Source organism: Poecile atricapillus, chromosome 6 (genome assembly GCF_030490865.1).
Source record: "Poecile atricapillus isolate bPoeAtr1 chromosome 6, bPoeAtr1.hap1, whole genome shotgun sequence".
Classification (NCBI taxonomy): Eukaryota; Metazoa; Chordata; class Aves; order Passeriformes; family Paridae; genus Poecile; species Poecile atricapillus.
In genome coordinates, this window is record NC_081254.1 from 30,136,909 (window position 1) to 30,162,192 (window position 25,284).

General features: G+C 42.5%; 2 protein-coding genes across 6 annotated transcripts in view; one reads left to right on the top strand and one right to left on the bottom strand.

The window, feature by feature from the left end:
• Positions 1-755: 755 nt before the first annotated feature.
• On the top strand, positions 756-25,238 carry HABP2 (hyaluronan binding protein 2). 4 transcript variants are annotated; one of them, XM_058840994.1, is made up of 14 exons: positions 756-911; positions 9,023-9,059; positions 14,054-14,179; positions 15,273-15,380; positions 15,780-15,896; positions 16,234-16,353; positions 17,000-17,171; positions 17,574-17,662; positions 17,792-18,023; positions 18,912-19,054; positions 19,401-19,535; positions 21,032-21,177; positions 22,057-22,257; positions 25,101-25,238. In XM_058840994.1, exons 1-13 carry the CDS (start codon positions 843-845, stop codon positions 22,231-22,233), a joined length of 1,671 nt encoding a protein of 556 aa, XP_058696977.1. In that variant the 5' UTR covers positions 756-842; the 3' UTR covers positions 22,234-22,257; positions 25,101-25,238. The 4 variants fall into 4 exon arrangements, with proteins under 4 accessions (XP_058696977.1, XP_058696976.1, XP_058696973.1 ...); XM_058840993.1 differs by lacking the exon at positions 25,101-25,238 and adding an exon at positions 23,818-23,927; XM_058840990.1 differs by lacking the exon at positions 25,101-25,238 and adding an exon at positions 23,847-23,927.
• Positions 22,846-25,284, bottom strand: part of NRAP (nebulin related anchoring protein) — a 47,964-nt gene continuing 45,525 nt past the window's right edge. For both annotated transcript variants that reach the window (XM_058840989.1, XM_058840988.1), the window contains 2 exons: positions 25,099-25,245; positions 22,846-23,906 (listed from right to left, as the gene is read on the bottom strand). In XM_058840989.1, coding sequence (XP_058696972.1) covers positions 23,805-23,906; positions 25,099-25,245 — 249 coding nt within the window. In that variant the 3' untranslated portion in view covers positions 22,846-23,804. The remainder of the gene's footprint in view (positions 23,907-25,098; positions 25,246-25,284) is intronic.

Genomic DNA, 25,284 nt, shown 5'->3' on the forward strand with positions numbered 1-25,284 from the left:
ATCACTGCATATCAAGTACTCACAACAGTCTTTTCCACCACAAAAGCACATTCAGGATTGGAAATTTTAAAGCCCTTGGGACTTCACTGTTTTCTTCCTCAAATTTCAACATGTGGACACTATTTCTAACACCTTTATCCTTTGCAGGTTCTAAACTGTTTCAGAGACAGAATGGTCACTTCATTTGTTCTTGTAACATGCAGCACAAACAATATCTGTTAAGAGAAAGTTTGTCAGCATTTCCTCAACAGAGAGTGTTTATTCTTGCAGAAATATTCTGATTTCCTGAGTTGCTACTGTTGTTACAAATGCTTCAGCCTCGGGAGAATAGAGGTAACTCAAGAATTTAGATTCTTTATTAAAAAAAAAATAAATCCTGGTTCTCACATTAGTGGAAAAAAGCTTGAGAATGTGAACTCTAATTCATGTCTGAGATTTAGAAAATAATCAAATAACATACTTTGATACTTTAAAAAATCATATAGTATGTAATGATCTTACTGTTTTTCAGGTGGGAGAGAAGTAAGTATGATTAATAGGGTTTTTTCAATTTAAAATAATAGTTGAAAGGTAATTCTAATACAAAGTAAATGCTTGTTTTTGTTGTTAATTTATACTGTTCCTATCCTTGTTACTTACTGATTTGAAACATTTGCCAATGGTCAATGCAGTGATTATCTGGATAGGATGCATTTATTTGATCAAGGCAATCTGTTGAACATTAAACAATATTTGAAGCACGGTTAATTATTTGCACTGAATTAGCTTGACCTCAAAAGATTGTGGCTTGTCTGAAAATACATAGGCAAGAAGAAAAAGCAAATTTCAAGAAAAAAACAAGGATGGTTAACATTGCTTTGACTCTTCAGGTTCTTCCACTGGTTATTCTCCTAGGAACTACATGTTTGGGCGTGAGTATGTTGTTATTCTCCTTTTTCTTTCCATGTGCCAGCTCTGCCATATCTATATTTCAAGCCACTGAGGTGACCAAGTTAATGCAACATAAGAGGGAAGCCTCATGGGGTTTTTTTGAAGCAGAGATCTACAGAGTCAAGGAATGGTTCTTCTGGGTACACTGAGTGACCACAGCACTCCCAGTAGTCTGTGGTGGGGAGCATGGTCCTTCTCCTAGCCCTGGGCACCAAGAAATGCCCCAAAACCCTGGGCTGCAGCATGGACAACTCATCTTAAAAACATAGAATGTTTTGGGTTGTAAGGCACCTTAAAGATCATCCTCTTTGCCATGGACAGGGACATCTTCCACTAGACCAGGTTGCTCAGAGCTCCATGCAGCCTGGCCATGTGTATTTCCATGGATGGGGCATCCACCATCTCCCTGGGCAACCTGTGCCCATGATTCACCACCCTCACTATAAATACTTTCTTCCTAATTTCCAGTCTTCATTCTGAAGGGACTAAATATCAGATTAAACAGGTCAGGTAGGCCCTGCCTTGGCAGTTCTGCAAACTGTTCTGTAAAAGGTAAAAATTTCCCCACCCACATGTTTTGAATGACTGAATTATGGTTGTCGCTAATGTGGGAGGAAGGTTAATGGCAAAATATTCAACACAGCTAGGGGTGACCAGAGCTGTGCTCTGGCAGAGCTTGATATACTTTCCTACATCTATTCATCTCCTCTTTAAAGAAGACTGGAAGAATGACTTGCAATCAAAGGAAAGTTAAAAGTCAGTTTTAAAAAAATTTCTTTTGTTCTTCCAAGCAATCAAGTAGACATTCTCATGAAGGAATCTGAAGTTCTTTTAAACATCTGCTTTCTTAGTGACTTTTCCTACGTGTGCAGGTTCATATTTACTGACATGCATTGCAAAAATTCAGATGTTGTCCTATTTAAATTGAATTATTTGGGAAAAATATATAGTGAGGGGGTTTAGTGGGGCATAGATTTTTTTAAGAAGTCTAGAATATGAGATAAGTGATTTTCACAACCCAACAGAGTAATTATTAATAGTGTATTAGGAGCTATGTCACAATTGATCCAGTAGTACAGGTAGCATCTTACTGAGGGCATCAGCTCTAGGGTACTTAAATGTCAGTTTTACAGACTTTGTGGGACCACCATCTAGTACAAATAAGCTCATCATGAATCTGGCAGTGTTAATTCATGCTCAGTTAGGAAGATGTGGGGCCAGTCTTAGACAACATGAAGTCTTGCCCAGATTTTTTTTCTAACTAGTCCTAAGTGTTAGATTGATTCAATGCTTTAACAGTCCTAATCTGACTTTGCTTTAAAAATTGCTATGGAAAATGTAGAGTACATCTCCCTCCACCCCTGAAAATTCATTAACATTGCTAAAATGCAAAAGCAATTCTGCTGTCACTGAAAAGCAGCACGACAGAATATTCAGCAGGCTAGTTTTTAATAAAACATGCTTTTTCTTCATAATTAATATAACAAGGTTTTCTGGCTTAGCACTTGGCATGGATCCCAGAAAAAAAAAAAAGAGGGGAATGAGTTGCCATGATGTGACCATTGCATGACAAACAAGCTATGAGATGATATTTTTGTCTTAATGATTTGTCCTGAAGAAGGCATTGAACTGAAATAGTTTGCATGAAGAATAATAGATGCTGCATTTTGCTGAAACCACAGAAAACAGCCTTAAATTCCTATTTTCATCCTTTTCTAGAACTAATGATCTTCATAATTTTTATTTGAATGTTTTTGTTGGTGATTGGTGAAATATAGCAGAAGTTAAACATGGGTTTAAGCAGTAGTTCATGCTGAGTCAGTCACAATAGAACAAGAAAATACTTGGACATTCAGAGATTTGGCAGGTTTGGAGCAGAACCCTAAGACAAAAATTTTCATTCAGTTCTTTCATACTACCTGAAAAGAAACTGATTCCATCTGCATGAATCCAAGCTATTTCCCTAAAAGGCATCAAGCTGCACAGTGAGCACTGAATTTGGTCCTTTAGCATATGTGAACAACTGCACCAAAGATTGTCTTCAGACATGGCAGGTCCTTTTGGGTTGGGTTTCTTTTCCCCCACTTTCCATTTCACTTCTGCTTAGCAAGATACTGTAGTAGAAATGTGCCTGCCATCAAGGAATTGCTAAATATTCTTTAATTAGTCAAAGAGAAAGCCAAAGAACACTGCTGCAACTGAGCTGTGTATCCTCAGTTATCCAGACTTGCACTGAAGTAGATTTTCTGGAATGCACTCAGATTTAAATGATATGCTTAAATGTTGTGCTGAGTTGGGCTAGAGAAATCTGGAACAGGACAATAGAAAGTTGGATCCCGCAACATTCCAGTGCTGTCACAGCCCTTCCCGTACACCAGGCTGCAGCTCCCACCTAACAGTGCTCTAAAGTGATTCAGCACGTGTTCGCAGGAAAAAAAAGTTATTTTTAAATCTACAGGTGTTCAGATCAGGCCTTTTCTTTGTATCAGATATCACTGCAAACTCAACTTCCCCAGCAGCAGGGAGGAAGAATTGCAAGGGTCAGGGTAGCAGAGGTGGCTCTTCACTGAATAATTTGGAACTTTAGAAAATTGATGTCCACTTAGTTGTAATGGAAAGCCTTGCCCAATCCAGTAACCAAGTGCACTTAGTAATGGAAAGGGAAGGATAAAAGTATCACATTAAAATCAAACAATTGCAAAAAAGAAACCCTTGTCATAAGGGCCTATCTCCCTCTTGGCCCACAGAAAGTAGGATACTGTTGCCATCAGTTCAGGTCCTTCCTTGCCTCAGGTGCTTGGAGTCCAACATTTTAGGGTGTACCAAAGTCGCCTCTGTCTGACGTCTTTTTCTCCACCCCAATGGATCCATTGCTGTTGTAAACTCCCACTTCTGCTCCCTCACCATCACCGCAGGGTTGCACCACGCACACTGGGGCTTCACGCTCTGCTGTGCTGCGCACCGATCGCTGCGAAGAGAAGCAAATGCTGCCAAGCCCGCCTGGATTTGTGGCCCATCAGGTGTAATGCCCTGCCACAGTGCTCGCCTAAATTTGCCTGATGCAGCAGGAAAGCAACAAAGCCCTGGGAGCGCCCCCAGCTAATTTTGCACCGTGCTCTCAGAGAGGGAAGCGTTCCTCACTGACCCCCGAAGGCAATCAGCTTATGCCCTGCAGCGTGCAGGTTGATATCCCCTGTAACTAAAGGGACTTAATGACTTTGCATAAGCTTTAAGTCTAGCAGTATAACCTGCATTCCCAGTACTGGCTACAGGAGTGTTTGATAGCACAGGCACTCGTGTTAGTGTGACTAGATGGCTCTGGCAGCCTGAAACGCATTTTGTACCTTCCCTGTGCTGCGGCATCCAAGGCTGACCCCATTTTCCACCTGGGAGCATGAGTGCATTTCAGCCACCAGTGAGCTTTAAAAGCATCCAACTGCTGCCAGGCCACCTCTTACAGAGCAAAGATTAATTTGGAAACTTTGATTTCTTAGAAAACAGGAGCAGGTAACTCCTGAGCAGAGGACCAAGCTGGTCTCAGCAGTACCTCTGAAGGATCTTGCTTTTTTCCTGGATCCCTGTGGGTTTTGTATCAGGAGCTACCATGGAAAAGGTTCACCACTAAATAATCAGCAAAATAAAGATTTTAAGTGTGAACTTCTCTGGGTACTCTGGGACTGGTTGATAAGGAAAACATCATTTACTCTGGTGCACAAATTGCAGTTCAGTGTGGAGACAGGAGACGTCTTGTCAGCAGAGAAGTGAAGAACTCAGAGGTTTTGGTGGAATCCTTTCAGACAGTGTTTTCCCAGGCTAAAAACACAACATGTGTTGCATGTGTGCTCCAGATGATAATATGCCCTTCTTTCATTATACTGCAACCATGGCCTTGGCTGAGAAACACAATGTCATTGCTGGAAAAGCCACTTTCCCTTGAAGTTCAAAGACTGTCACTACCCAAGATGGTTGCAGGCAAAAATCTGGCCGATTGTAAGAGCATCAGAACTGTCGATTCCCTCCTCCTTTGGCAAGCAGCCCAGACAAAGGTTCCTACTGAGAGCTGTCAGCAGGATCAAGGGGTTCACTACGAGAAGGCAGTAGCTGTGTCTGCCCTCATGGCTCCTTCATGGCTTGTGTCACTTGTGGATGGAAGTTGATCAAATATCCATCTTCATTCTCCAGTTCAACCCCATCCCACCTCCTCCTTGGCTGCAAAGCTGTAACTGTACAGATGAACAAATGAAAGCATACTCTTTGTTTTTCTACTGCAGAGGCCGCGTCAAGTTGCAGGAGAATTTGCAGGACTTAATGCACTTGAGTGAATAAGCCAATTCCTACCAATACAATTTAATACTGGAATTCCTGTGGTGCTTTGTTGCGGTGTGTGTGTATCTATAGAGCTAATTTTCATCTTTCCTGCTACTCCGTCATGCAAGCTTGAGTAATTACACTGTTTTCTCTGGAAGTCTGTTTTGCACACATGTAAATTCACAACATAAACCCGGGCTGTCACCTTTTTGCTCTCTTTCTCCACCTGCTTTTGTGTTTTAGTGATTCATTTTTATTGTAGTAAGAGGTAGAAATGTACCCAAGACACAATAAACGGATCAGTTGCAAATGCCCATGGCAGTTGTAAATAATTTCCCTTGAATCTGGGGTCAGATCTTCCTGGGTTTATTCAGAAAGAATTGCTACAGATTAACTGGACATTTTTGTCTGATAAAGAGCCATAGGATTCCATCCTGAGATAAAGAAAGCTCGTGGTTCTGTCATTCCTGTTTGAAATCTATTACATTTCATTAGTCTCTCTTTCTGAAGGAGTTGAAATGGAAAAATTGAGTGCATCATGTATCTGCAATGTTTAATATCAGTACAAAATATATTTAGCAAAATTTTGAAGGTTCTTTGGAGGAATTAAGTTTTAGTGAAGCGCTAATCATTACAGTGACAAAAGACAACTAAGGTCAGGTGAAATTAGGATATTTTGAATTTGATAATTTTTTTCTAGGAGCCCTATAGATGTAGTTGGCTCCATAGTCAGTGGTGCACTGGTACCCATGTAGAATGTCCCTCCTAGCTTTTATTTTCTTTTTTCTTTTATCTTTTATTTGGCAGGGTTTCTTTTTTATGAGCCTGAAGTAATAAAATTTAAGATTGCCCTCTGCAAATTCTTCCAGCTCTGTCCCTCATCGCTGCAGAACTGCTATGAACAGAATCCAGTGATTTTATTCCCTTGTGAGAGAGCACACAAAGTATCGGTGTCGAGCTGCAGCAAGGAGACCGTTTGGTGAAACCAGCCCCACAGCCTAATTTCTTCTCCCCCCGCCCCCCTTCCTTTTGTTCAAATCCTGCTCCTCGTTGGGCTCAGTGTTGCACCTCGTCGGAAGGACAAGATCCTCCTCTGCTGGCCACGAGCAATACGGCACTGCAGGCGGGAGGCCCTGCCTCCCCTGCCCCTGCCTGCGCTCCCTCCTGCAGCCCCCTCCTGGACCCCCACCCTCTGCACCCCTCCTGATATCCTTCTTCTGTACCCATGTCTAACATCCAGCATCCTGCATCCCGCATCCCGCATCCAGCATCCTGCATCCCGCATCCTCTCCTGGAAGGGATGACGGGGGAGCTCCAGCACACAGGAGGGAAGGAGTGAGCTCTTCCTCCTCTGCTGCACACCGCCATGGAAAGCTTCATACCATGAGTCAAAAAGCTAAAATTTGGCCCTCTGCTTCCTAGCAGGGGTGAAAATGCTTCAAAACCAGTGTGGTCTGGTGAGTAGTCTAGGGGACCTCAGGGCAGAGGAGAAAACCCTCCATGCTGAGAAGTCAGCTCTGCCAGAGGTTTTGTCCCCTGTGGTTCTGCTGCTGCAGCTTGTGACAGGCACACGAGGGAGAGCTGCAGCACAAAAGGAGATACAGGAGCCTTACGGTAAAGATTGTGTTTAACTCCTGGGCTCTCTATGCTGGGTGCTCCAGAAGCTTTTGTTCCCAGTAATACTTATACTGTGGCAGCAGACAGAGGCTTTCATCCAAAAGCAGGAATCAAAATCCGGGGCTCACTCACCAGCCACGATGCCATTGCCTGATCTGAAGGATGATACTGTAGACCTGCACATTGCTGAGGGCATCGCTTTATTGCAAGAGGGAGTTTAGGGTACCTGCCTTTTTGTGGTCAGCTCTACTCATGTTTGGACAGAGCGGCAGTTTGATAACCTGGGAGAGAAAGTAAGGTAGCACAATGCTGTATCTCTCATCTTTCCTGTTTCCTTGGGGTATGAGCATTGTGAGACTGTCATCTCCACCCTACAGCTGGGGAAACTGAGGTACAGAACAGCCTGGTGCACCTCAGTCTGGGCTGAAACCCTCTGGCATTCCCTGGGGTGCCAAGGGCTGCCCCAAGTGCAGGGGCAAACCCACTAAGTCAAACCTTTCAGACCCAAACCCTTTCCAGCCCCATAAGGCAAACACCACAAAAGGGCAGCACAGAGAGCTGGAGAGTGAGATGAAATGTTTCTTGCATCATCCTGCTCTCAGTGCTGCTTCCTTGTTCTTTGTTTAATCTGTTTCTCCAAAAGAAAGGAGTACATTTGCAGGGAATGTTTTGGTCTGTGTTTATGGATGAACACTACCACTAATTGTAAATGGAGCAATTAGACCTTTGCTTTATATAGTCTCTGTTGGGGTCTGGCAAAGGATCTGACGAATGCTGTACCTGCACTCAAGAAACATATACACCAAGGACAGAGCTTTTACAGCCTTCTCATTTACCATCATCTCCGCACTCATTCAGGAGGGGCAATTGTGTGAGGATGTGTGTCCTTCCAGCTGCAAAGGATTTAGTTCTGTATGTGTGTGGCTCACTCAAATGCACCTGGGAAAGGGCTCTGCTGAGCGGTTCAGGGGACATTGCTCTCATTAAAGTCAGTGGGGAAGGGGAGAACTGGAGTGTCTGTTCTCCCTGGCTCAAACACAAGAGGGACGCAAACATGCCTGAAGCAAAAGCTCATTTATATATTCCAGATAATATTCACAAATGTGAATTCTGTGCTTTTTATTTTGTCCTGTTTCTTATTCATTGCTTCTGATTCATTTGTTCTTAGTCTCAACCAGCGTTATCTGAGAATGTCTTTCTTCTATATATAATGTGTGAGTAAACAGGGCATATATTTACAGTTAATTGTATCTGTAGCAATGCATAGGTGCACATAATAATTGCGTGTGTATATATGCTGTCTTTACTATGTGTGTTAAATTGTTTGGAAATACATTTTATTCCCTAAATTATGTGAGGGATGAAGAATAGCAGCTTCAAATCTCCTTTACACCCACTGTTAGCATGTGTATCCTCACTGCAGGCGGGTAATCCTGTCCTCAGCTGGGATTTAGAGCAAGAGGGAAAGCAAACAGAAATTGTCACACTGGGGATGCGCCCTGGTGTAGAGTCAGTGCCTTCCCTTTCAGACAAACCTCGCTCACACTCTTCAAAGGATAAGAGCTGTTTTCCGTCTGCCTCTGTTCCCTTTTGTTGCTTGCCCTTGATCATGAGCCAAACAGGAAAGGCTGGAGCCCCACGTTGGAGGTGGGACACATGGCATTTCCTCCTGGGGAGTGCCAGAAATATTCTCCTACATCCAAAGATTGTTAACAGTCTTCCAGCTCAAGGGTCCAGGTTCCACTGGGTGCACCAGGTGCAAAGTTCTGGGCCATGCTGCACTCTGCTGTGCATCTCCCAGCCTCTGGCTTTGGCAGCCAGCTGGAACGTGGCCTCTGTCAGCATCTCTGAGAAGCTGGACAAATAGCCAGCGTGCCATCACCTATAAACAAAGAGGCAACTCATTCACATCAGGTTTTCCCCAAATCAGACCAGCCTAGCAACTTAGGCTGTATGCTTGGAAAATCCAGACTGCTTCCATGGGCTGTTGACAATTTGTTCTCTTTTCAAAGAGCTCTTAAAATCTAGGTTAGTTAGTTCCAAAGTGGGAGCTTATCTGGATGTCCAGCACTAGGGGCAAACAGAATCTTTGTACTGTAAGCAAAGCTCTGTGCTGGCTTTTGTTTTTGCCAGAAAATGACTCTCTGACCTTTATTATCTCATGCAGGCCTCCCATTTTTCCTTCTGGGCCAACATGATGAAAGGTAAGTGGTTTCAGTTTCTTCATTTCAGCTTCTGCCTGCCATAAAACTGAAAGACTGGCAATGTACTTCATTGTTGCTGAATTAGTTAATGAATAAATTAAATTAGTTAACTGAATTAGTTAACTGAATTAATTTGTGCTGAATTATATTAACTTCATGGAGAACCTTGCTGAGTTTAAACTATGGCCTATGATATAGTAGAAAGTCTGAGTTTGGACAAGTAATGTGGTGAGTGCTTTTGGACCTCCATGTGTGCTGTGTCAGTGCAGGAGACAGCACTGCATCATGTCCCAGCAGGAATGTGTCTGACACACTGGAGCCAAAACCAGAGGTGCAGCAGCAGTACCGATGTAAATCTGATCACAGGGTTCTCCTGGACCACACCTGGAACTCTCAATTCTGTCCCAAACCAGGACTTTTCTGCCACTCTCTGCCTCCATGTGCTTTGGGGACCCATGGGTGACACAGTGGGCCATGGTCTGGAGGAGAGGTCATGGTGCTGGGCTGCAAACCTCACAGAAGGATAAACAAAGAGCCCAGCTGGGAATGAAAACTGGAGGTCAAATAAATGAAGGCAGATTTTCCCTTGCACCATGCAACTAAACTGTAGAACTTATATCTGCAAAGCTTTGTTCCAAGTGCTAGAAGATTCAAAAACAAGTCCATGCAAGTAAAAAATTGTTAAAGGCTGTGTCACATTAAAATGTTGATAAGGGAAAAGCTGTGATGAATATTGTGTGAGGATGTGTAGGATGTGTAAGGATTTGTATTCCTTTCACTGCCTACATGGTCCATGTAGAAGATTATGGTTTTATTGATGTTTAGTAGTTTTGCAGGTAAGCCCTGCTCTTTCTTTTCTTGATTTCAATGACTCTTAGACCTGAATTTATAATGTGTATCTAATGAAATATTGCAATAATTTTGCTCATTTTCCTGCAAAAGAATAAGGTGGATTTTAGTATGAACTCATTAGTCACCTGGTTTCCTGTTCATTCCAGTGGTATTTGGGCTTTCGGGTCAAACCAGAAATCTTGTCGCTCATACAGCAGTGCCCAAATCAATATTGCTGCCCTAATGACATGTGTGTAGAAAACAAATTTCAAAATCATTTTTGTGTCTGAGCTCAGTATTTGGGTTCTGCCAATATTTGGCCACAGTCTTACACTCGATTCAGGGTTTACACACCTGTTTACACAGCCTTGTGCTGGTGGGCAAACTGGTTGATCTGCCTTTTGATGGCTTCCCCCTTTCACAATTTCTTAATTCATTTCCTGCCTTATGGTACATGGTCTTTACATCTGTCCCTCCACTGTTCCTATAATCTCCTACTCCCCATCCCCCTTAAAGTCTCCACTTCTTCAGCCATCACGATTCCCCTTCACCCCGCATCCATCCCTCTGAGGAAAAAAGTGCTGCAAAACTGCTTTTAAGTAACAGCCACAAAACTATTTGAAAGGCTTTCTGGCTTTGTTGTTAGCTGGTCTCCCTTCCTTCTGAAGCTGCAGCTACTCCCAGCCACAGCCCGCTTGGAAGGGAGGAAATACTGTGAGGTCTCATCTCTGCAGAAGTAAATGGGGAATATCTCATTATTTAAAATACTGTCAGGATTTCAGCCTCATAAAAATAACACTGCAATAATCTCAGAGCTGGGGACAAAAAGTATTTAGGGGGGTGGTAAGAAAACTCATCTTGCTTAAATTAGGCCAGATTTCAGTCAGTCTCCAGAGGTTCAGAGAGCTTGAATAAATGCTGGGTACTTTCTGGCACTCTTGATGTGTGTTGGCAATAGGCTTTAACTCTGCACATCACTCATCTTGACAACTGCAGTCCAACAAAGTTACCTCGCAATTCAGGTCACCCGATGGCATCCTAATGCATCACTTTCCCACTTGGAACATTAGTCATCACTTGATCCAGGAAAGGTTTTGAAAACAGTGTGACTGTCGGCATTGGGGTATCTGTTCTCTCCGTAACAGAGAGCCAGTGTAAGCTAATGAACAAGGGGATATTGATCAGAAATCCATTGCTTGATTGACAGCTCTTGGCAATGTGAAAAACTGCAGATGAAAGCTTGCGCAGTTTAAAAGATCACCCAGACCTCAAAGCTGATTTGAAGCTTTAAAAGTCAATCTCTGTCTATCAATTATGGGGGGATTTTTTGTACTACACAGGGGAAAGTTATTCTTTGAAAATTTGCATGCAGGATGTCTAATTTAATTTCATGTAATAGTCACATTTCAGTGACAAATGTCAGATCACTGCTTTTTTTAAGCATGTTAAGGTTTTCCAGCACTTACAAAGAACGAACACTCTGATTTAGTAATATGTTTAAATCAACCAGTGTATCAGACTTTGTGCTTTAATTATGTGCTCAGATAAAAAAGTGTTGTTTTTGCTTTACTAAACCTATGCCTTGTTATGAATAATTAAAAAAATGGGAATGGGAGCACTTCTTAAATAAGAGATGTGGAAGCCAAATAGTTATTTAGTGTCAAAACAGTGATAAATAAGAAGACATCTTTTAGTTTGATATCATATGCCCCAGTGAGGGTTTTCTGGTCTTTGTTTTTCACTGCTTCATGAAGCTGGAGATGACATGGAATAGCTGGGAGACGGGAAACATCACTCATGTGACCTGTAGGAGCTGTATCTGTTTCTCAGTTTCATGAAGAGGGAATGAATGGGGAAAGCAGGGACACTGGTCATTTCTCAGATCTGTTGCACTCTTACATCACCTTGGCTGGTCTCCTGGCCAGTAACCTCAGCTTCCTGTCTCCCATATCCACATGGGGGACAGGGTACCCAGTAGGGTTTGCTGATGTCTTCTGAGCCCTTTCCACATGCACACTTAACTCCATGCCTTGGCAATTAAATCTCTTGAAATGGTAATTGCCAGCCCTTGAGGTAATTTCTCAGGATTTCCTGCTTTACCTCAGCCCTGGCTACCTGAAGTTGCCCTCTTTGAGGGCTGCTGGGCACCAAACTGGCCTCAGGTGTGCTATAGCCTCCCCAAAACTGCCCCATGGGTGCACATGGGAGATTGTGCCCCCAAACCTCTCAGAGCCACCAGAAGCATGGCTTGCAAAATGCAAAATACCTCTTGGCCATCTTGTTTGCAGAAGAGCTGAACTTAAAAATAGTTCATAACATGTCAAGTAATTATGTAAGTGTTCTTAATAAATGATTAATCTGTTGCTGAGAAATCATGCCAAATAAAAATCAAGTGACAGTAGCATCATTTTTAACAGCACACACTAAGCAGTCTGTTTAAAAACCAGAGTAGATGATTCCACAATGGCTTGGCTATTTGCACTCATTCAGGGCACTTATTTTTCCTCTGTTGATTCAGAAGAATCCTCACCAGCCTCTGTAAAGCATGTTGGCATATTTGTAGTCCGCCTTTCTTCGCCGTCACTTCCCTGTTCAACCTTCATAACTTTTAGCAGGTATATTTTTCCATAAAAAGGAATACCCTATCCTTCAGAGAGTATCTGTGGAATAAAAACCAGCATGCTCCTCTAGGATTCTGAAAATAAACAGGGGATACAAAGTCGGACTACTTCAGTCAGTTCAACCTCAAGTCATTTGCAAAATCTCCTCTCCAACAAAGTGAACTTGGAGGCTGTATTTCAGGCAAAACTTCCTTTTTGTTTTTCTTCCTTAACTACATCACATTAAATTTAATTTTGTTCAGTGTAGACAATGTCCTTATCTTTCAGCAAGATCCTTCTGTTCCTCAGCAAGGCGTACACTTCTGCAACACTTGCACATAGTCAAGACTCGGCTCCTGTGGAAATAATGAGCTGAGGAAAAGGAGTCTTGACTTGACATAGCAATAAATGAGGTGAAACTTTACTCTATTTTTTTTTTTTTTTTTTTTTTTTGGTGAGAAACTACAGTTGGCATGTAGAAAAAAAAAGGAAAAAAAGACGGTTCTATTTTAATATGAAATATAAAACACCCATTGTACAAACGTGGAATTTCTTTCTTTTTTCAGAAGCAAAGAAAGAATAAAGATAAAGGCTGCAAGTGAATGAATGAGGAGAGAAAACTAAGATAATGCAGTCGATAATCAGTTCAAGGCAGAGCGTTATCCATGGGGCCATCGGCCCAGCCCTAGAGGAGAACTTTATAAAATGTCTCTGTACATAGCTTAGCTTTGCTCATTACCATAGTTTGTCTTTGAAACACTGGAGTGGCTTCCACTGGCAAGAGTTGTACCTGTGCAAGGAGCTGCCAGTCCACTTTAACCAAACAACCCCTGGCATGGCTGGGGAAGCCACGCTCCCTGCGGGCTCCGTGAGGACGCTGGCTCCTGTGGGCCGCGGGCTGGCACAGGCAGGCCTGGGCTCCTCAGCACGTGTCTGCAGGGCCAGGCCCTCGCTCCTCCAAGGCTGTTGTGTGGGTGAGAAGTCACAAAGTCCTGCAGGTGCCTCTGTTCCCCACAATTGCTCTCGAGGTGGGATTCTGTGTCCCTGCACACTGTGAGGCCCCTGTGCTGTGGAGGGCCCTGCCTCATCCTGCAGCAGTGGTGGCGGTGGTCAGCAAAGCTGCTGGACAAAGACAATCCCTTCTTCCTATAGAAACCTAAATCTCTTTTTGTGCTGGTACCAGCCTCAGCATCTACCCTGTCTGGGGGGTTCCTTATGCCTTTTGCTGGGGAGTCCTGGCCTGCATCCCCTCTGGGACATCCTGGCTGTCCCTACAGGAGTCAGCTGGGCAGCCAGAGCTCCAGTGCCATCCTTGAGGGGATGCACCATTGGGGCCAGCTGTGCTCAGGGTGGCCATGCTGAGCACTAGGTGAGCTCTGCCTATGCCAAGGAAGAGTTGAACAGCATCTTTGATCCTCAAGATGGTCCCTAAAACCCACTGACATCCCAAATGAACTGAAAGGGAAATGTACTGTCCATCTCAGGAATAACTTCTTTCATAACTTGTCTCCTTCCGGTTTTAATTCCTCTGTTCTTTTACTCTCTTCTCGCCCTTCCCTGCAGATGAAGCTGATGATTATGAGAACTACTACTATTTAGAACCAGAGCAGGACGCCAACCTCCAGCAGGAGCTCTCGGAGGAACTTAGCTGGTTAGAGACATCTTTAGGGGACTACGATATCATGAAAGGTACCTCTCAGGGGTGGGCAGAAAGGCAAGGAAGGGGTAAAATCCCAACCCTGTGCTTGAAGCATGAGCGTGGCAGGCCTGGCTGCCAGCCTGCTCTCAAAATGCCTGCATCAAAGGAATGAGTTAGGAGGATCATTTGCAGTGTTCTTCTTTGTATTTCTCTTGTAAGGATCCTGTGTTTTATCTCCAGGTTTCACAGGATGGATTCTGATCATGCAGAACATTTCTGATTGCTACTACAAAAAAAAGCACAGGCTTATTTGTCTATAGACACTGTAAGACGTAATTGCTGTTTTTCATGGGATATATGTTCTGTATTTATGCTAGGAACCAAATGTAGAGCAGGTTTCTTTTTTATTTTTTTTCTTCTTTTATCAGGTGCAGGGGTTTTATTTCCTTTTCTTTTTTTGTTTTGCCAAACTTCAGGAGAACAGGAAAGAATCCTTGAGATTGCCCAGGGGACTCAAAAGGAAGGGCAGGGAAGTTGCCTGTAACCTTCCTGAGTTATCCCCTGGTACAAAGCAAGCAGAGCTGACTTTTGGCTGTCTCCAGTACCAATTGCTCCTGGCAGCCCGGACTGCAGTGGAGATGTTGAGCACAGTGTAAGGAGCAGCACATGAATGACTTTCAGCAGGTGTCAGCTCCCTTGAGGCAACAGCCACCCAGGGGTATGGTAGAGTCTAATGGTAGTGGATGGCTTTTCCAGGGGAGATTTAATGCTGTGTTCCAAACAGGACAATTCCAAATCCACATCACTGAAGATTTAGTGCATGATGGCAGACAGCCAAAGAAAGGCAATGCCACAGAGGCAAATCTATCTCTGTTCAAAGGGAGAGACTCACCTCATTACAACTCTGTAACAGGGCAAGGGGAGTAGAGGATCTCTAGACCCAAAGCTATGAGCCACTTCAGCTTGGAATAAACTCTGCAGCAACTCATACCACTCCTGTGGGTGCTGAGCTGCATAAGCCTAGCAATTGTTACACAGGATGCTGTGCCCAGGAAGACAGACTCCTGCAACCACAAAATGCAAGAAGAAAAAGCAGGTGATGAAGGTTGAGAGACTGAAAGATATTCATCCTTACCTCTGCAGACTCATGCTTCTCCAACCCCTGCAAGAATGGTGGTACATGTGAGGCCAAAGGAAGTGATTTCAGCTGTCACTGCCCTGCGCCATATGGTGGGGCTACATGTGAAAAAGGTAATGGCTCTTTTGCTACACTCCTTATTTTGGCTACTGTTGCAACTTTATAAACCCACTGTTTGCTGAGCTGAGTGTTCTGACAGCACTTGACACAGCAGTCATGTCCATAGTTCTTAAGACATCATCCAGGCCAAAGTCTGCCCAAAGAGTATCCAGTAAAATAAATTTCAAGAGTGCAGAGAGTGCCCTGCAAGGTGGGCAGTGGGGAGATGCTCATTGGTACCACAGATTTTTTTGCCATAGATACTGTGAACAAGAAGTGTGATCCCAAGTCCACATCTGCCAAATGAAAGTGCCCTTGGAGTGTCAACGGAATGCATCTGCCCATGACCCCTGCAAGGGCCCTCTTATGCACACACAAATGCTGATGATGTACTTTATGTGTATTTTCTACAGTGAAGGACATGTGTCTGGAGAAGAACTGCCACTTTGGTGACTGCCTGATTATATTAACCCCACCCTATTTCAAGTGCAGCTGCAAGCCTCCCTACAAGAGACCCTCCTGCCAGCATGGTGAGCACTCAGCTAGGCACAAATTGGGTGAGGACAGCACCATGGCCAGTCTGCAGTGGGAAATCACCCACTGCAGAGGGTGATCCTGCCCTAGACATGCTGCAGCTCTCAACCATGGGCCTGGACAGTGATGAGTTACGCTTGATTTACAGGGTGGCACAAATCAAGTGGTTCAGTCACTGGCAAAACCCCCAAAGATACGCATTTTACAAGATTTCATGAGAATTCAAAGCCAACAGGCTGAGTGGGAGGTCTCCCCAGTTTCCACCGGGCATGCAAGTGGCTGTGTAGTGATCAGCACATTGACAAGGCTCTTCTGTGTTTTCCACATTGACAGCATCCAAACAGTGCAGTCCAAACCCTTGCAAAAATGGAGGCACCTGCATACGAAACAGACACAGATCAAAATTCACCTGCAAGTGCCCTGAACAGTTCAGAGGGAGATTCTGCGAGATTGGTACGTCTCAGCCCTGCAGAGGGAGGGGTGAACCTCCAGACAGCCAAGGGCTGGCTTCCCCCTGCAGCCAGACTACCTGGTGCTATTCCTGTAGCATCCTGGGTGACTTTCTGTCACTGCTCCAAGAGCCTGACTACACCGGGACACCAGCCTCCTTGGAGAGAGGGTGAGAGGAAGAGGCTGACTTCTGCAGCCACTGCTGGAAGAGGGACTTGAAGCAGTTCCCATCTTGCTGTTTCCTAAGTGTGCTTTTGCAAGGTCTCACTGGTATATAATAAGTGTGTGTACATTTCCCAGAGGTCACACGTGTCACAAAGGGAAGAAATGTTGAGTTTACCTTAAACATTCAAAATCTGATGTAGTAAAGATGCCTGCCCTGTTGCCTGTGACTCCCCAGGCTGAGGGGACTGCTTCTGATGGTTGGAATTTGAAATCAATCAGTCTAGAAGGTGGACAGATGTTTGAACATTAATTTCTGGCCTGTGTACAATAAAGAACATAACTACTTGGCCCAGTAGGTTCTTCTGATCCTCCATAACATAAATGTAGGGTAAGGAAGAGTCCTTTTTCTGTATTTGAAAGAGGAACCACTTTGAGCAAGGAGCAACACAAAAGTCATTTTCATATGAGCATTGTTTTTCTACAGGACCATATGATTGTTATGAAGAGGACTCCTCTACATATAGAGGAAGAGTGAACCAAGCAGAAAATGGCAGGACCTGCCTGCACTGGAATTCCCACCATCTCTTGGACCAACCTTTTAATGCCTTTATGGAGGATGCTGACTCATACGGCATTGGTGATCACAACTTTTGCAGGTAATATTTTGAAGAAGCAACTGTAGAGGTCTGTATCAATTTGAGAAACTGATGGTCTTAAGATCTCACATCTTTCTAAACACTGCCTGCCCATAAAGCACCAGAATGTTACAGATGTCTTCTCTAACCACGCTGATGTGAGGCTTCCAGAGGCTGCCCTCTTTGTTTTGAACCAATCACACTTTTTTCTTATGGCAAAGATAGGTATGGGAATAGTAATATGGCAGTATTTTATTCCTTGCTCAGGCATCTTCTTTGTCAAGTCTTATAAAATATTATCTTTGGAAGTTCATCTCCTATATGGGAGCATGTGGCTTCTCTCTAAGAATCCTCAGCTTCTCCACTGGTTTCATGGAGATTTCCCCATTCCCACTTGCTAATTCTCTCAACTGTTCCCCTCAGGAATCCTGATGAGGATGAAAGACCCTGGTGCTACATCAGAAAAAATCAGGAAATAGAGTGGGAATATTGTGATGTTTCACCCTGCTCAGGTAAAGAATTAGAAGCAAGTGATTTGACAGCCTGTAGGCTGTCTAGAGCAGCAGGTGACTCCCTGTTTCTTAACTCTTCCAGTCTGATATTAACTCTGCATTATACATCTGCTGTCTCTTCCAATGCAGCTGAAGAGACCCCAACAGAGCCCCCTACAGACCCCCCTGAAATATTCCAAACATGTGGACAGCCTGAAGTTCGTAGGACAGTCAAGAAGATCTATGGTGGATCCAAGGCTACAGCTGGAAAACATCCCTGGATGGCATCTCTACAGAGACAGACTCCAAATGGAAATGAACATTTCTGTGGTGGAGTGCTAATTAAATCGTGCTGGGTTCTTACTGCTGCACACTGCCTTGAGTAGGTGCATGTCTTATCATTAGGGTAGATAAATGTATAAAAATCAGGATGGTTAGTAAAGGCAGCTTGGTATCGAAATTATTTGCAATCAAAATGACTGCCAGGAATCAAATTGAAAGGAAAATATATATGTGGACTGAAAAAGAAATGAACACATACATAAAACTGTTTATATACTTGAAAATGATGCTTGCTGAAATGACAAACTTAGGCTCCACTCTAATAAAATGAGCTAAAGAAGTTGTGTGAGAGGAAAAAAGGAGGAAAGTAGCAAGATTTTGGAATATGTAAAAGAACTCTATGAAAAACTCAGGGGATATTGGGATGCCATAAACAACATCACATATTACATCAGAATTAAGTTCTTCAAAACAGTCAAAATATCCTCTTAGCTTTAGTTTTTTTCTGTGTCAGCTAGCTTAGAATATTACATTTCCTCCAACAATTGGATTGAATCAGTTGGAAACCACCACCCTAGGAAACAGGGAAATTACACACTGGGAATAATTTCAACACAGATGATTTTAAATATTCTCAGAAAATGGCAAGCAGCTCTATTCCCATGGCTACATGAGCTGCCACTCATCATCACTGCCACAGTAATAGACTGTGTGCACACTGCTACTCTGCCCTAAAATGCAAAGAAAATCATGTACATGCAGCTTTAAATCACTTTATTTCATGATTGCTACAAGTTAAGAGCACATGTATTTTCCAGCACCACTGCATTCCTGTCTAAGCCTTCCTATAATGATTTTAGGAAATCTTCTGGACAAGTTTTATGACAGGAAGAAATATCTTGACTTCTTGTTACTAAAAGTGCAGGTTTTCACCACCACTGATAAAAAAATGTCAGTATATTAATGTCTTTTTTTTTTTTTTTCCCAGAAACCCAGAAACTAAGATCCAAGTAGCCCTTGGAAAGCAAAACCTCAAGAAGAAAGAGCATCATGAGCAAATATTTGATGCAGTGCAAATAATTTTACATGGTGAATACAGAGAGAAGGGTGGTGTCCTATACAATGATATTGGTAAATCCTTCATTTGATACTCACGTGGCTCACCTCTAACCTTTGTTGTTTGAAGTGCCTCTCCCCCACTAAAGTCAATGTAAAATTCTCATTGAGACTATGCTCTGGAAATAATCCAGCCAAATTGTGATCTAGACCCATTTGAATCTTGGGATGTAAATTGTGATGGACGGGCAGAAATCACTGCTCAGGAGGAGTCAAACAATGGGAACAGATCCAGCACGGTGGGGAAAATGGAATGTTGGTTTTATGCAGCTTTGCATGGGGTTGCACACATACTGCTAACAATGGTTAGGGATCAAAACTAGCTCCAAATACTTTTTGTTATTGTTTATCTCCTCTCCAGCACTACTTAAACTGCAGCCTGTTGATGGTTACTGTGCAGTGGAAACAAAGTATGTGAAAATAGCATGTGTCCCTGACTTCTTCCTTCCTGCTGGGACTTCCTGCTTCATTTCTGGATGGGGCCAGACAGAGACAGGTATTTGTGAGCTAACTGGGTTTTGGTGGGTACTCCAGTGGCAAGGTGGGCTGCTACTTTCAGTAGTCATTGCCAGACCCAAATGAGGACTTAGGCACTAGTGAAACCAAGACATGGAATTAAAAAATAAGGTCAGCTAGAACAAGCCATGCAAATTACTCATTAGCAGAAATCTCTAGCTCCTAAACCAACCAAACCTGTCAGAGTTCTGGTAAGATGTCTGATGCCTTTTTTTGCCAGCCATCTGACCCTCCATGTCATGGTTTCATGTGAAGCCAGTTGCAGAAGCAAGGAAGTATCAAGAGAGGCTATTGTATAGCTTGTGTGTTTCAAGACAGGACCAAGAAAGACAGGAATTTTCACATGATTTTCCAGCCCATTGGGTCAGATAAAGCATTTCAGAAGCAGCATCTGGACCTTCAGATGTACTGAAAAATAAAAAAAAATCCCAAGCTTTTCAAGTTCAACCAGCTCTATCCAAAAACCTTTCTTGCCCATGGTAAATCCTAAGGGGAGAAATTATTATGCTTAAAAAAGATAATGGCGATTTTCTGCAAAATGCATTTTCTCATGTTCTGTTTGATGTGTTGCTGTAAAGCAGAAGGAAAACCTGTCACTGAGGCTGCAGTAGGTGTCCTGGTGCTTTGTGACTGATACAGCCTGATATGATGCACGGGACTGAATTCTCCCTTATGCTATAACTCCCACTGAAGTCCATAAGACAAGTGTGTTCATTTGATCAGAATGCACCAACAGAATTTCATGGACGTTTTCTTGAAATTTCCAAATAAAAAGTCTCCCTTAAAAAGGCTAAGGGGGATTTTATGGGTTTTTCCTCCCAACAAAGAATATCAAGTACCCTCTACGTGTTCAAACTCGATGGCTCCTCCTTTGAGCAGAACTATTATTAGCATTTCAGGAAATCACTGCAGAAATGGAATATTTCCTGAAACTCAAGCAGAACCAAACTTATAAACCACCTTTAATTATCTACAGATGTAGTACTTTGAAACTAAGGGTATTGCCTTTAGATGTCAAGTTATGTCTTTAGATTCACTGTAATTAATCATTGCCCTTAAATATTGTATGATTTTTCAGTTTTCATCTGTTTCATTAGCTTGCATGTTAAAGCATCTAATAGTATCAGTCTGGGAAGTGCTGAGCAGCTCAAAGTCCCATGGGGACCTCTGGGAACTGCAGACAACCAGCACCTTGGAAAAGCAGGATTACACAGAGAGAGCTGATTGGAACCAAATTCTGAACACGTGACTTCACTTTTATTCGGGCAACAACTCTGTCCTGAGTGAAACTTCAGATCCAAATCATTGGAAACTTATCATTTCAGCCAGATAGTTCTTTCCTTCCCAGGCTAGCACTTGCATCCCCCCTGCTCTTCCCCCATCCCATCTGTCTGCAAAGCAAGATCATATTTTGAAGACAGTATGTAACAGGGATGGGAAGAAAGTGACTCCATTTTTTTGGTGCACATCCCATAGATGACCAGTCCCATCAGCTGTTAGACGCCAATGTCAAGTTGATTTCGCAGAGGAAATGCAATGAACCCAAACTACATGATAACACACTGGATGATAGCATGTTTTGTGCAGGAAAACTTCGGAAGCCCGGAATTGATTCTTGTGAGGTCTGTCTGTTACCTTTTCTGTATTTGAACGCTAATTTTTATGTTTAAAGAATCAGGCTGTGCAGAGCTTTGGCAATGTGCTGCATATGTATCTGCTCTCACTTCAGTGTATTTCAACAGCCTTTCTGCAGTACACTTTGAGTACATCCTTAGAGCTGATATTGCCACTGTCACCCACAGGCAGATCTGTGGAATCAAGAGACCAGCCTGGAAAGCTTGGCTTCTGAGGCAGTTTGTCATAGTAACCTGAACACTCGCTCTTTTTTTCCTCAGTTTTTTCATGGCCTCTGCCTTGAGTGACAATTCAAATCTGATTTTCACTACCAGACCTAACACTTGCAGGGAATCAGTATTGATGTTTCTTTTCATTACAGCTAACAAAAATGTGAAACAAGTTTATACTTATACTGTTGAAAGGAAACAGTTTGAACAACACTTCCTAAGGTGAAAATTACCACAGTAAATCATATTTTTCAATAATATATCATAAAAAAAACAAAAAAAAATGAGACCAAGCAACTCAGAATAAGACTATTTTGAGGAGTGAGAGACAGCTTAAGTTTTCATTTATGCCAGGGGTCACATCTTTATCTTTCTGAGTTCAGACTCTAAATTCCTTTCAGAACTCAGAAATTTCATGTGACCTTGTCAGATTTATGTCACAGACTGGAAAAAAAAAAGAAAACTTACATCCAAAAAGTTTGGTATCATTTGGTCACAGAACTGTAAGTCCACTTAGGGGCTAAGCAGCATCTCATGGTACATCTGTTAGGGGAAAAACATCATTATAGCTTCAAAGTCTTGTAATGAGAGAGAAGCATTCTGACCTTAGTTGCTATTTTGATTCATACTTTGAACATTTGTGTTTTCCTTCATCAGGGAGACTCTGGAGGCCCACTGACATGTGTAGAAAATGGCTCCTACTACACATATGGCCTTGTGAGCTGGGGTGATGGATGTGGGTTAAAAAACAAGCCAGGAGTTTATACCCAGGTGACAAAATTCGCCCGTTGGATTAAAGATGTAATTCAGTCTTCATCAAGGTCACGTCATTAGGAGAGAGCTTTGGAATGACAAATGGTAAGACTGAGAGTTTTACTATTTTTATTAATACTCTAAATGCCTCATCTCTGACCAAAAATATTACTGATATTTTCCTATGGCCTACATGGGGCATCCTTCATCACCATCTTGAAAATAGCCTTAAGAGTGTTAGCTAGAATGTCAGTGAGTTTTTCTGATGTGGGCTTTGAAATAAGCCCACATTTTGTAGCTAAACAGATCAGAAAGCAAAGATACTCCATTTCTTCCCCAAACAAGTCAAAGGCCCTGATACCATGTTTCTAGATCTCCTTTTCAAGCCATGAAAATTCTCCCAGCTCAGCTGCTGCCAGACATTTCCTCTTCCCCTCACACTCCTGTCTAAGGAGTTTTTTCTGCACTCATTGGACCCTGACACCTCAAAGCTATTGATTTGTGCTCTTAAAGCCAGTACCATTTTTCACACACATAAGAATTACCATGTGGCTGAGTTTACAAGAGTGCAGCAATTGGAATTTCCTGAGGAGGGAGGATCAGGCAGGATAATTATTTTTAAAAGCCCCTTTGTGCATAAATAACTACAAATTTCATTAGTGATGCATGTCAGATTGAAAAACCAAGCAAATCTTCAGTACTAGAATTATCCACTTTATTCCTGACTAGAGAATAATTACATGTTATGCTCCAGATCTACAATGGTTTATATGTGCTTAACCAGTGAGACATACATAGTAGGACTAAAAGCTGCTAAAAAAATCTGTCTAAAGCCATTGGATAATTTGAGTTCTCATAAGATGTACCTGTCAGATTGAGTTAACTTTGCCCAATGATTCTGCACAGAAATTTGAAAAACAAGGGATTGGTAGTAAATCAGGATCTAAAGAATAGACTTGCTTTTGAAGAGTCAATTTCTTAAAATAGCAATGTCACTCTCACTTGAATTCCAGGGTTTACAACCTTCTCTAAGCAGCTACCTAATCTGTCAATAGTTCCCCCTATTGCAAAGAGCAATTCTGATTTTTCACTTTGGAAGGTTTGAAAAAAACTGAAGAACTAATTGTGACCGGAATAGTCTAGAATGTTCTGATAGTCTAGAAGATTCCCTGATGTCTGCTAGAAGACCTGCCTTTGGCAAGTCAGTGATAACTTTTCTCCCACTAGCCTTTGACTCGTCCATCTCTTAAGCCACCTGAATTGTGCTTTTGTACTCTCTTAGGTCAATGGTGCCAATATTCCAGGAACATAAAAATCTCCAAAAATTTAAACATGGAATAAGAGTCACCTGATTTATTCATTACAAATTATTTCATATTCTACCATCTGTAGTACAAAGCTGAGCCTGCCAGTCGTCTAGTACTAATTTCATTTACAGCTTTAAATAAATAGCAGAATCTGTAATATATTCAGTGGTAAATCACAAAGTATCCACACAAAAATAAAATGATCAGTTATAAATTGCAATGTTTTGGTTGCTTGTTAAAACAAAAATTCTTAAATGCCATCTATTATGTTTTCCAGAAAACTGGAAAAGCTACAGAATTTGCAGGACAAGGTGAAAATCTATTTATGCTATGTCATGTTTCTGTTTACTTCTGGTAGAGCTGCATTTGCCTTCTCTTGACTTGCAGAATTTCTGAAGCATCAGGGTTGACTCCGACTTGCTGAGATCCTTCTGTCTCCAACTGGTCCTGTAAAATCATACCCGAAAAGATTGTGAAACCAGCCAGTGGATGGGGAGGGTTTTAACTATTATTCTATAACAACATTTTCATATTCAAAATTACACAGCTGGCAAAAATAATGAGGAAAATCTAGAGCACTGTTCTGCATTGAATGAATTTCTGCTGTGGAGAAGTGCAAAAATGGACCTGTTCATGTAAGTTAGATACCTCACATACCAAAGGACTAAATGTGCTCAAATCCTAGTTTCTATTTTGAACCCTAAATAAAAAACAAACAGCAAACACCTGAATTGCACATGGATTGCACACCTGTAGGTTTCCCTGGGACCATTATCACATCTTTTACTGAAGAAGTTATTACCTATAGTTCCCATTGCCTCCCTTACTCAACCATAGTTTTCACTTATTTCCTGAGTAACTTCAGATGGGAATGTAAATCATGGACATGTACTGTTCCTCTTGGTCTGGATTATTGCTTGACTTCTTACCAAAGTTAACAATTAAATGATCAAAGTATTTGAAGTGAAGTGCTTCTCTTTTAATGTGGCTGAATTCTTCTTAACTGTAAGGGCTATGAGATTCCTGCATGGACTTTTGCTCTCTTGTGCAGAGGGGCTGTAGACTGGGACTCATTCCTGTGGAGGCAGGCAGAAAGAAAGCCTGGAAAGTCCCTGCTTGAAATATATTTAACCTTGAGCTGGACAGAGCCAGAGGAGGCTGGAGCATTTCCCCTTTGCAGAAAGCATTCCACAGCACATACTGAGCTGTTAGGAGCCTACACTCAGCCTGTCAATACGGCTCTCAGTGGAGATTACATGGCAACATGGAATTACATGGCAACACGTGGATCCTGATGAAATTAGGAAAGGGGAATGGGAGTTGCATGGGGAGTCCCTTCTACCTCTGCTTCTGCTTTCCTCAGAGGTACTGGGACACTTGGAGATCTGACATCATCCACAAGTTGGGGAAAACACATCCTGACATGACACTGCTGATGCTGGTGAATACCCTTCAATGGTTCCTTCAAATTCAGATGTACACTAAGGCACAAAGTTTCATGAAGGAAGCACACATATCCTGTTCAGATAATAGGGAGAACTGTAGACTCCAGGGAGCATTCAAAAGTATTATACAGGATGTGTGCAGGTCAGGAGCAGAGCTGTTGGGATTTGTGAGAAGAATGGTTTACTCTACTTACAGGTCTGTACTGAGCAGAAGCACGCAGCAATCCCATTTCCCGAAGGTATGCCAGCTCAGCAGCTCTTCTTGCCATTTCAACTTTGTGGGAACCTGGGGGAGTCCAGCCAATGCCTCTGAGCCAGTTCAAGTCAGATTTGTATTTTACCTGAGAGAATGAAACATGCACCAGGATGTATTATTTTGT